Source organism: Pseudorca crassidens, chromosome 1, assembly GCF_039906515.1.
Source record: "Pseudorca crassidens isolate mPseCra1 chromosome 1, mPseCra1.hap1, whole genome shotgun sequence".
Lineage (NCBI taxonomy): Eukaryota > Metazoa > Chordata > Mammalia > Artiodactyla > Delphinidae > Pseudorca > Pseudorca crassidens.
The window spans coordinates 93826638-93839340 of record NC_090296.1 but is presented as its reverse complement, the minus strand read 5'-3'; the positions used below and the strand labels follow the sequence as shown (position 1 = coordinate 93839340).

Genomic DNA, 12703 nt, shown 5'->3' with positions numbered 1-12703 from the left:
AGTGGTTGAGAATTTGCTTGCCAATGCAGGGGACATGGGTTCGAGCCCTGGTCCAGGAAGATCTCACATGCCGTGGAGCAGCTAAGCCCGTGTGCCACAAATACTGAGCCTGCATGCCTAGAGCCCGTGCTCCTCAACAAGAGAAGCCACCGCAATGAGAAGCCCGCGCACCGCAACAAAGAGTAGTCCCTGCTTGCCACAACTAGATAAAAGCCCACACGTAGCAACAAAGACCCAAAGCAGCCAAAAATAAAATAAGTTAATTAAAAAAAAAAAATCTCGGTGGGGGTTAAAATAACAGATTGGGCACAGCTGAATGGAGAATTTTGCTAAATTGGACCACAATGTAACATAGAATTATAATTAGGTGGAAAATGTGTTAAGCGTAAAGAGATGGAAAAATACCTCTAAATTGGCCTTGAGAGAGTAGACAATTTGAAGAGATTATAAATGACTTAGAATTTTCCAAATTGATGAAATATATGAAGATTCAAATTCAGGAAGCATAAGTCCCAAAGTGGGGAGGTAAAAATAAATCCACACCTAGAAAAATAATTATAAAACTGCAGAATAAAGCCTACCACGTACACACACAAAAGGGCTTCAATGAAATATGCCTGTTATTAGTGATTTCTTTGTCACAGTTTGCATGATTTTAATTTTTATCTTTATACTTTGATGTGTTTTGGCACCAGGCACATATTTTTTTTTAGAGTCATAGAAACAAATATGTATTTTAAGAAAATAAAATTGTCAGCAGACAATTACAGTTATGTTGTAGGAAATAACACTCATGAAATTGTTTATTCTACTTTGTGGAATGGCCTTATGGTAGCTTTTATACCAGTTTTTTATTTTATTCAGTTGTATAAAACAAATTCATATTAACTTTTCAACCCTTCATTCATCAAACATGTAGGATACAAAACAGATAAACAGTTATGCTTTATCTAGAGACTTTTTTCTTTAACTTTCTGTTTGTTTCTGACTAAAGGATTGGCTACAAGATAGACCATCAAATAGAGAAATGTAAGTAAGCCTTTTCTCATCGTTAGTGTGAAAAGTATCATAGGTATTGAATGTTGTTTTTTTCCTGCTCTTTGCATCATCTTTTTTAACACTTCTTGAAATTATTGCTGATTATTTATTTTGTGATCTCCTGTCTTTACATAGAAGAGATTAGGGAATCATTTATTATAAGTTAATGTATATATTTTAATTTATGATTTTATATAGTTACATTAGTCATATTATAACCACAACTCAAATAAAATTTTCATTATAATGATACAGTTATGATTTTATTATTTAGTCCTGTTTCCAACTTGCTTTTGAAGAAACTTGTTCAACAACTTAGTTTGACACTTTAGCTAATAATTTCTCTGCCCATCGTTCTAATCAACAAGCCTTTCTTCTGCTTTTGGGAAGCACTTTGATAATTAGAGCAGTAATACACAGTGTACATTAGAAAGCCTGCATACAGGAAGCTCCACGAGAAAGCTGATGTGATAATCCAGAACCAAAAGTAGAAACAAAAGGCAATCTTACAAGTAGTCATCCCCAGAAAGTGAAAATTTTCAGTACAGATTAAACATAACGATAAAGAAGAATCAAAGATAATCTCTGTTTTCCAGCCTCGAAATTAGTATTTTAGGATTCCAAAGGACATTAAAAAAGAGTAATTAAAAAAGTAATCTTGTTTTGACACCCATTTGATACTAGAAGCATGGTAAAGTTACTCTCCAATGTGAACTGCTTGAGAAGGGAGGCCAATTTGAGGGAATTTATCATATATTATATAGTGTTTTCCCTATTTCCTTCTCTGTATCAGAAATAGATGTGAATATATGGAGAAGAGAATAAACCAGGTGCTATGTGGGTATGCAGTTGTTCAAATTGTGGAGGTATCCTGGCCCTGAATGGCATTTGGAAAATCTATTTATAATCAGACCTCTTCAGAGAATAATGTCTTTTATAAGTAGAACTGTAGGATGGAAATGCAGAATCAGTACTTAAAGTTGATGTTAATTCGGCTAACAAGAGAACTTTGAGTTACAGAATGCTGACCCATAGAAGTACCCAGAAAGGTGGAGTTGGTCAGTACTCTTTGGATGTGCTAACAGTGGTTTATCAGCAGTAGACAAAGGGCTGATGCTAGGGTCAAAGTATTTCCTATAGGAAATATTGATGTTACTAAGGTGAAAGCCAACGGGAAATATTAGGATCAGATAGAATGTAAGAGCTAGAAAGAGATTACCAATGTCTCCTGCTCAAGTGGTTCTTTCTAGATCTAGTCCTTCTAGTCCTGAGCAAGGCCACATAACTGTATAATGGGAGAGCTAAGCTTCTAATCTATTTTTCTTGATTCCCATTCCCCTTTCCTTTCCACTACACTTGTCTCTAATTTGCACTGGAATCTTTGGGATTAATAGAACCTACACTTGGTACCAGTATATGTTGTTATAAATAAACATATTCACACTGGAAAAAAATTTTTTTCAACATTAGCAGTTGAATTTTGCAAAATGATATACAATTGCTGTTCTCTCTGTTCTTTGCCCATCAGTTCTGTTGAAGTATTTTTAGAATCCTGCAAAGTCATTTCAAGGCATTATTAAAGTACTGGAATGAATCTCCACAAATAGAGGAGTCATGGAATATTTTACTGTATTAGTACTGAACCTTCAGTTTGGCATCAAACTACTAGTAATACTTATGTAGGCATAAATTGGAGGTAAAAGTTGTTGATAAAGTATATGCATATGGATTTATACATATCCGTGTATGAATTTGGTACAAGCTTAAGGGAAGTGGCAAATATTCAAACAAAAGTGAATCTGAATCTCAGAATTCCTTTAATAATGTTATATTAAATAACAGTAACTTCATAAAATAAAAAATTTTGTGGTAGCCAAAACTAATTTTAAGTTACTAAAATTGTAACTTATATTTTTTGTTGTTTCTTTAGGCCATCTGAAGAAGGAACGTTGAATGGTGAGTCTGTGTGGTAGATTTAATGCGAAAAACTGAGGATTGTATATGATATACTTTAGCAAATACTACATTGTCCTAAGGAAGAAATTTTAGACTTCATATTTGAAAAAGCCAAGGTAGTAGAAAGTTCTCCCTTCAGCTTGTTTCTCTTCATTATAAGTGTTTCACAAATACAAGAACTCACCGTGGGAATGATGATCGTTTTACAAAAGTCTCCCCACTCCCCTTTATCCTTGCTACCCAGGTTGCTTCTTCCCTTATATTCCGTGTGTTAGTGAATGGTACTTTTTCAGTCAGCTAAGTGAAACCTGAGCAGGAGGTATTCTTGACCCCCTTGACCTTGCACTCACAAAGCCCTCTTCCTCTGAGATATCCTTCAACCTTTCTTCAACCAGGAGACATTTGGTACCCCTCCTCTACAGTCCTGTATTGTGTGCATGTGTGAGAACACACATACACATGCACACACATACACACATACACACACACACACACTATATTTTATACTTCTCACACAATGATACAACTGTTAACTAGCTTTCTTCTTCTGCAAGACGATAGGTTCTTTTTCATTTATATTCTAGAAACTTAACACGTAGCAGGTTCAATTTATTCTCCTGGTTCAATTTATTCTCCATCTTTCTCAGTACAGTTAAAAAGTGAAGTCCTCGGGAGTTCCCTGGTGGCCTAGTGGTTAGGATTCCAGGATTTCACTGCCATGGCCCCAGGTTCAATCCCTGTTTGGGGAACTGAGATCCTGCAAACTGCGCGGCGTGGCCAAAAAATAAAAAAGTGAAGTCCTGAGCTTCCCTGGTGGTGCAGTTGTTGAGAGTCCGCCTGCCGATGGCAGGGGACAAGAGTTCGTGTCCCGGTCCGGGAAGATCCCACATGCCGTGGAGCGGCTGGGCCCGTGAGCCATGGCTGCTGGGCCTGCGCATCTGGAGCCTGTGCTCCGCAGCGGGAGAGGCCACAACAGTGAGAGGCCTGCGTACTGCAAAAAAAAAAAAAAAAAAAGTGAAGTCCTCACAGAAACTAACACAACATTGTAAATCAACTATACCTCAATAAAAAAATTAAAAAAAGTAAAGTCCTCAGATATACTTAGAGATGGAAGAGGGGCTTTTTTGTTATTTTATATCTTCTCATGGTCAACCCATTAAAATGGTTACAGGGCTACAGCCCCACACCCCAAAGGTCTGACACTTTTCTTTTTGAGTAGGGAATAAGGGAAGAATGCAGTTTATAACAGGAGAGTGTGAACCATCATGTGCTTTTTCCCTTCCAGGTGTCATACTACACAGTTAACCACTAATCTGGCATAATGAAGTAGGGTAATAAAGCACATGATGGACATAATTTATTACTTGTTTTTTTCTGTTTTTGTGAACAGAGCTTACATGAAGGAAACTTGGGATGATTAAATGAGAATGCTTGAACAAAAATTTATGCTGCATTAGTACTTTTAAAAGGGTCTCATTTGTTTATTTACCATTTTAGGTCTTGCTTCTCCATTTAAACCAGTTATGGATACAAATTACTATTACTCAGGTTAGTAATAGTAAATATTAAAAACAAAATTTAGTAGCTCTTTGAGCTTTTAGGGATTTCATTATTTCTCTCTCATTTTTATGCAGCTGTGGAAAGAAATAACTTGATGAGATTATCCCAGAGCATTCCATTTACACCTGTGCCTCCAAGAGGTAAATCCAAAAAGTAAAGAAATAAGAGGGAAAATAAACCCTTAATTAACATGTGGTTTTAACTGTAATATAGAACATGGGTGGTGACAGAAAGAGGAAGGATCACATTAAGAATTGTTAATTTCATATAAATTTTAATCAGTCTGATTACTACAAGATTCAGGTATGTTTAAACTGAAGGAAGCATCAGAAGTATTGATTTTCTCTCTTTCTGGCATATCGGAAGCAGTGGTGTATTTTAATTCAGAAAAGCTCTTGATCTGTAGTTTAGCAATGAAAGCATTAATAAATTGATATCACAGGGTTTGTGGAACAGATCTAACCTCCTGTTAAAAAGTTTAGAAGTGTTTAGACGTCTAATTGCTTTCTAAAAGTTTTTCTCGAAAATGTTCATGATTTCAAAAATGCTTATTATTACCAAATACAGGTGAATTTAGAGATATTAGATCCTTGGTTTCTGAGTATTTCTTGCCCTTAAACTTCTTTTATAAAACTACAACTTGGTCCATCTCGTATTCTATTCCTCACTTAATCTTAACCAAAGATACCTGCCAATTTCTACCTTGTGATTTTCAGAGTCATACTTTGACCTTAAAATATGTCTGTTCATGTTGCAGGTGAGCCTGTCACAGTGTATCGCTTGGAAGAGAGTTCTCCCAACATACTGAATAACAGCATGTCTTCGTGGTCACAGCTAGGCCTCTGTGCCAAAATAGAGTTTTTAAGTAAAGAGGAGATGGGAGGAGGTTTACGAAGAGCTGTCAAAGTACAGTGTACTTGGTCAGAACATGATATCCTCAAATCAGGACATCTTTATATTATCAAATCTTTTCTTCCTGAGGTGGTTAATACATGGTCAAGTATTTATAAAGAAGATACAGTTCTGCATCTTTGTCTTAGAGTAAGTGCTAGTGAATGCATACAGTGAAGCATTATTTGAGCTTCATGTTTTCACTTCTAAAGTATGATAAATCAAGTAATCTTAATTTCAGTGTTGAATGAGGGTTTCTTTTTTCTGTTCTGTAGGAAATTCAACAACAGAGAGCAGCACAAAAGCTCACATTTGCCTTCAACCAAATGAAACCCAAATCCATACCATATTCTCCAAGGTAAATCTCTTAAAATTTTTGAGATCTTTTAGTGTTATGTGGATAGCATTCTCTTTTGACCTTCATTATTGATGCTGAATATTTCATTATTTACCCATTTTAAAGATGGATTAGAATTTTATTAAGAAAACTAGTATAGGATAAAATGACTAAATTGAGCAGGAACCTTTCTGAGGGCACTGAACTTGAGTTGAAAAATGAGAATAAGTGTAGGTGGTTGCAGAGCTGAAAGAATTATATATGGCATAGATTGTGTATTGGTTAAGATTAAATCAATAAAAATTGTCATTCGGTTGTTTATCATAAAAAAAAACTATTAGTAATATCTATAACTGTTTTTCATAAGGTTCCTTGAAGTTTTCCTGCTGTATTGCCATTCAGCAGGACAGTGGTTCGCTGTGGAAGAATGTATGACTGGAGAATTTAGAAAATACAACAACAATAATGGTGATGAGATTATTCCAACAAATACACTGGAAGAGATCATGCTAGCCTTTAGCCATTGGACTTATGAATATACAAGAGGGGAGTTACTGGTACTTGATTTACAAGGTAAATTTATTAAAATATTGCTAAAAGGGAATTATGCATTAGGTTCTCATCTATTCATGTGTTATGAGCAATATACAGAAATCTGCTAATTTATGGATAGGTAAAATCTTAGGTCAGCAGAAGCTGTTAAAAAAGCAAGTCAATAACAGCCATAGTATATAGCTGTCAGGGCCCTGAAGAGTGAGATGCTATCTTAATTGTTATTTAGGTAATACAGATGTTTTAATAAGCAAAATCATGTGAAATCCCCTATTCCACTCATAGATCTGTAGCCTTAATTTCTTTAAAAGTATAAAGACCATTTCTTTAAAACAATAACAACTATCTGTATTGTTCCTGGTGTTTATGTTATCTATTACTGTGAACTAAACTACCTAATAGTGGATTAAAACAACCATTTTGCTTGCTTACACTTCTTTGGTTAAGGAATTTGGGGATGGCTCATCTCTACTGTCCCCTTGGAGGGTTTGAATGGCTGGAGACTAGTTTGGACAGCTTGACTGGAGCCAAATGTCTTAGGTCTCTGTTCAAGACAGCTGAATTCCTCAGTTCACCACAAAGTGATTTTTCCACATGGCTGGGTAGCTTGGACTTTTTGTAGCATGGTAGTTTCAGGTAATTAGACTTCTTACATGACAGCTGGCTTCCTCCAGAGAGAAAGCAGAAACTCTTAGGTTAGGACCAGAATGGGCCCATATCCCTTCTGCCACATTTTACCGGTCAAGGTAAGTTATAAGGACAGCTCAGATTTAAGAGGTAGAGAATAGATTCAAGCACTTGGAAGGTAGAGCAGCATGTATACAAGGAGGGGAAAACTGAGCATAGCCATCTTTGTAGACAGATTCCTTCATACATGTAAAAGGGAGAAAAAAAAGAAATTATGACTAGGAGAGAGCAGTGATTTGCTTAGAGTAATATTTATGCAGCTTCACAGCAGGGTCAAAGAAAAATGAAATTGAGCAAATTGCCAGCTCTGCCTGGATGGCACTTTCACATTATAGGTTCCATTTTTTTTTGCCCCTAAAGAGCAGCTTTAATTTCAAATGTCAACAAAGACCAGATTTCCAATCACATAAAAACAATTGCTTAGAATATTTATCACTTGATAACTTCTTTCATTATATAGATACTCCCAAATATAAACAATTTGTTGAAAAGCAAACAGTTGGTATTGATTTTCAATACCAACTCAAGAAAGAAAATCTTTGTAAAAATAGCTATCCTTTTTTCAGTAAATTCATCATTTTACATAAATGATTAAGTGATATATATAGTGAAATTTCTGATGTATATTATTAGACGGGCTAGTCCATCTTAAAATATGCCTAGGAAGTGAGGCCAAACTGTTAATTAAAAGATGGCAGTTATTTTTAACAAGCAGAGTAATAGTGATGTTCTCTACAAAATTAATGTGTTCATGGAGCCATTTTTTTCATAGAAATATTTTAGACAGTTACTACAAACAAGTTAAACAATATAGAAATATAAAGAACAAAATGTTCCCATCTTTACTGTTCCTCTACCTTTGTGAAGACAAATTACAAATTTTTAAACTTACTTTTAATCATTTTGTGTTGTGATTTTCCTTCAGCTGGGATCATGCTATATATATGTATGTGTGTGTGTGTATTTCACTTTTTTTTTTTTCTACCTAATAATACATGATGGCCATCTTTTGGATCATTATTGATAAATCTGAGGCATTCCTTTTAACAGCTGTAGTATGGAGGCATAGCATGATTTACATCCTCTATTACGAGACAGTCATCCTATTTTTAATTTTAGAGATAGTACAATTTCAATAGCAATGGCCAGGTTACTTTTCCAAAAGGTTATGTGAATTCATACTCAGCACTGTGAGCACTCATCACTGCGCCCATTTCTTCGCCATCTCTTCATTACTGAATATTTACTTAATTTTTGCCAATCTGAGTAGAAATTAGACTCATGTTTTAATTCTAGCTTTTCCTATTGTGAAATTCTACCTGTTTTATTAGGTTTCATTCTAATGGGTTAAATATTTTATGATTATTCAAATATCAGTAGTTGTTCTTTATACGAATGAATAGATGAGACTGAAAAGATTTAACCACACTTTTAACACCTCTGGAGAGGGCTGGAGGTGAAGGAAGATGTTCACAATCTTACTCTTTATGTAATCTAAATCTTTTGCAAGAAAATGTAATTAGCCTGTGATTTTAAAAAATCCAAAAGACTTGTAAAATGACTTATAGATCATGCCTTCATGTACCTAATTGTTCTTCGCTAACTAAGGTGAAACAAGGGCAAATTGTAAATAAGGAGATATTTACTTCCAGCTTGGCCTTGTTGCATCAGAAACTGGTGTCACCAGGAGATTACATGCCTACCTACCTATTCTGACATTTAACTGTTGTTCATGTCAAAGGAACTGTGTTTGTTCCTAGTGCAATGTTGAGGTCATAAGTCAAGTTATGAAATATCAAGAGTGAAAAACCTATCCTCTTTTGAATAATTTAACATCATGTAATGGTTGATGATGCTATAGAATCTCTTGTGACTTTTTATTATACTTATGTATTTATATCAATTATATAATAAAATTGTCTTTTTAATATATACATATAAAGGTGTGGGTGAAAATTTGACTGACCCATCTGTGATAAAGGCAGAAGAAAAGAGGTAATAAGTTTTAATAATTTCATTAAGACATTTTTGTAATTTCAAATTCTACATTTCTATTTTCATTAACTGACTTTTTCTTCTAACTACCAATTCCACAGATCCTGTGATATGGTTTTTGGCCCAGCAAACCTAGGAGAAGATGCAATAAAAAACTTCAGAGCAAAACATCACTGTAATTCTTGCTGTAGAAAGCTTAAACTTCCAGGTAAGCATTTTCTTAATCAGTATAATATATAAATTGTTAGCAAAGTTAATTACTACAGAACTTCATAAGGCCAGAAGCATAAATACATATTTTTGGTTATAAGTGGATCTGTGCTTTCATTTATTACTTATAAAAACACAAAGTCCATTCACTTAATACATATTTATTATGTGTCTGCTGGATGCCAGGAATTGTGTTAGATATTAACAATGCACAGTGAACAAGACAAACATGGTCCCTGCACTCGGTGGAGTTTACCCAGGTCTTGGATACTGACAAGATTAACAGAGAATTATAGGACTATCATAAATGCCAAGCAGAAAAAATAGAACAGGTAAGCAGATCACCTAACACAAACTTAGAAGTCAGGGAATGCTACCTGGGGAACTAACAGATTTGCCTAAAACTGAAGGATGAATAGACTTTCAAGTTAGCCTGGAAAAGAGTTGGGAAAAGAGTATTCTGTGAAACTGGAAGAGGAACTGAAGATACAGTCTCTCACGATAGTAACTTCATCTTATATTTGAAGAATTACAAGTTATTATTGAATCATAAGTTGTATCACAAACCAGTTGTTCTCACCCTTTGGTGTGTGTCAGAATCCCCTGTGGAACTTTTTCAAAATTACACGTGCCTGGCACTCATCCTTGAGCTGTATTTTTAAAAGTCCCTCTCATTATGACCAATAATATAGTAGTAGTTAAGAGCTTGGACCTGGGAGCCAGACTCCAGGGCCTCAGAGAATACCTACATCATAGAGGTTTGTTGTTTTTTGTTTGTTTGAGGATTAAATTAGTTGGTATTTGTGACGTACTTAGAACAGTGACAGGCACATAGTAAGCATGTTAATACTACTATCTGTAAATTTTTAAAAATTGTTCATTATTAATAGATACAGAAATTATTTATTTTTGTATATTGACCTTGTATTCTGTGTTCTTGCTAAACTCACTTCTAGGAGGTTTTTGTTTGTTTGGTTCTTGTTTATTGTTTGTAAATTCCTTGGAATTTTCTGGGTAGACAATAGAGACAGTTTTATTACTTCCTTTCCAATCTGTATGCCTTTTATTTCTTTTTCTTGACTTTTTGTAATGGCAAGGAATTCAAGTACAATGTTGAATAGGAGTAGTGAGAGTAGACTAATCTTCCATGCCTCATTTCTTGAAGACACTTATCCTAAATGTTCACTGAATTTGTCAGATGTCTTTTCTGCATCTGTTTGTATGATCATTTGGTTTTTCTTCAACTGGTTAGTATTACATCGAATTACATTGATTGACTTTTTAAACTTTGAGCCAGTCTTGTATTCCGAGGACAAACTCCACTTTGTCATGGTATATTTTTTTATATATATATATATATATATATATATATAAAATATTATTATATATAATATTATATTATTATAATATATATATATTTTTGTTGTTGTTGTTGTGCTGGGTCTTTGTTGTGGCAGGCAGGCTTCTTAGTTGCAGCTCACGGGCTCCTTAGTTTCGGCATGTGAACTCTTAGTTGCAGCATGCATGTGGGATCTAGTTCCCTGACCAGGGATTGAACCCGGATCCCCTGCATTGGGAGTGCAGAGTCTTCACCACTGCGCCACCAGGGAAGTCCCTGTCATGGTATATTATCTTTTTTATGTGTTGTTGGGTTCAATTTTCTAATATTTGTTGATGATTTTTATATCTATGTTCATGAAGAATATTGGTCTATGGGGTTTTTTTCCTTGTACTGTCTTTGTCTTGTTTGGTGTCAGGATAATACTGACCTTAAAAATAAGTTTTAAGTGTTTATACCTCTTTTGTTTTGGGGAATAGATTGTATAGAATTGATATTATCCCAACTTCAAATGTTTGATAGAATTGTCTAGCAAAACCATCTCAGTCTGAAGTTTAGTCAGATGCTTTTTAATTTTTAGTTTTTTAAAATAGATGTCAGTTTCTTGAGTGAGTTTTAGTACTGTGTGTCTTTCGGGGAATTGGTCCATTTTATTTTTTTTTTCCACTTTCATTGAGAAATAATTGATATACATATCTATAAGTTTAGAGTGGATAGCATGATGGTTTGATTTACATATATTGTGAAATGATTACCACACTAGATTAAGCTAACATCCATCTTCTTGTATAGATAGAATAAAAAGAAAGAAAAAAAATGTTTTTCCTCACGATAACTCTTAGTATTTACTCTCTTAACAGCTTTCCTGTATATCATACAACAGTGTTAGCTGTAGTCACCATGTTGTACATTACGTCCGTAGTACTTATTTATCTTATAACTGGAAGTTTGTACTTTTTTTTTTTTTTTTTGCGGTACGTGGGCCTCTCACTGTTGTGGCCTCTCCCGTTGCAGAGCACAGGCTCCGGACGCGCAGGCTCAGCAGCCATGGCTCATGGGCCCAGCCACTCCGTGGCATGTGGGATCTTCCCAGACCGGGGCACGAACCCGTGTCCCCTGCATCAGCAGGCGGACTCTCAACCACTGCGCCATCAGGGAAGCCCGGAAATTTGTACCTTTTGACCACCTTCCTCCAGTTCTCCCTCCCCTCACCCCTCTACCTCTGGTAACCACAAGTCATCTGTTTCTGTGAGTTTGTTTGTTTTTTTAGGTTCCATGTATAAGTGAGATCATACAATATTTGTCTTCATTTTATTTAAATTGTCTAACTTATGGACATAGAGTCAATGATACTATCATCTTTTTTTTTTTGTCTGTGGGGGGGTCTGTGGTTAATCCCATCTTTCATTAGGGTAATTTGTGCTTTTTGTTTTTTTGGTCAGTGTGGCTAAGGTGTATCAGTTTTATTGATACTTTCAAAGAACCACTTTTTGTTTTCATTGTTTTACTCTATTTTCTGTTGTCAGTTTCATTGATTTATTCTCTGTTATGTCCATGTTTCTGATTGCTTTGGGTTTAGTTTGTTTTTTCTCTAGTTTGTTAGGGTAAAAATTTAAAATATTCATTTGAGACTTTTTCTCTAACAAAACATTTTAGTGCTGTAAATTTTCGTCTAAGCATTGTGTTAGCTGCATCCCACAAATTTTGGTATTTAAAAAAAATTTTTTTTGGTATGTTTTAGTTTTATTTTTTAAATATTTCTTATTTCCTTTGAGATTTCTTCTTTGACCTATGGATTAATTACAGGTGTCTTTTTTGTTTGTTTATTTTTGGCTGCATTGGGTCTTCATTGCTATGCACGGGCTTTCTCTAGTTTTGGCGAGTGGGGGCTACTCTAAATTGCGGTGTGCGGGCTTCTCATTGTGGTGGCTTCTCTTGTAGAGCAGGGGCTCTAGGTGCGCGGGCTTCAGTAGGTGCAGTACGCAGGCTCAGTAGTTGTAGCTCACAGGCTCTAGAGCGCAGATTCAGCAGTGGTGGTACACGGGCTTAGTTGCTCTGCGGCCTGTGGGATCTTCTCAGACCAGGGCTCAAACCCATGTCCCTTGCATTGTCAGGTGGATTCTTAACCACTGGGCCAC

General features: G+C 35.3%; 1 protein-coding gene across 4 annotated transcripts in view; it reads left to right on the top strand.

Annotated features, from left to right (window-relative positions):
- TRPM7 (transient receptor potential cation channel subfamily M member 7) overlaps nucleotides 1-12703 on the top strand; it is a 120948-nt gene that overhangs the window by 101667 nt on the left and 6578 nt on the right. For all 4 annotated transcript variants that reach the window (XM_067746824.1, XM_067746830.1, XM_067746819.1 and 1 more), the window contains 9 exons: nucleotides 995-1029; nucleotides 2969-2994; nucleotides 4492-4542; nucleotides 4629-4694; nucleotides 5312-5595; nucleotides 5721-5803; nucleotides 6150-6355; nucleotides 8965-9016; nucleotides 9118-9224. In XM_067746824.1, coding sequence (XP_067602925.1) covers nucleotides 995-1029; nucleotides 2969-2994; nucleotides 4492-4542; nucleotides 4629-4694; nucleotides 5312-5595; nucleotides 5721-5803; nucleotides 6150-6355; nucleotides 8965-9016; nucleotides 9118-9224 — 910 coding nt within the window. The remainder of the gene's footprint in view (nucleotides 1-994; nucleotides 1030-2968; nucleotides 2995-4491; nucleotides 4543-4628; nucleotides 4695-5311; nucleotides 5596-5720; nucleotides 5804-6149; nucleotides 6356-8964; nucleotides 9017-9117; nucleotides 9225-12703) is intronic.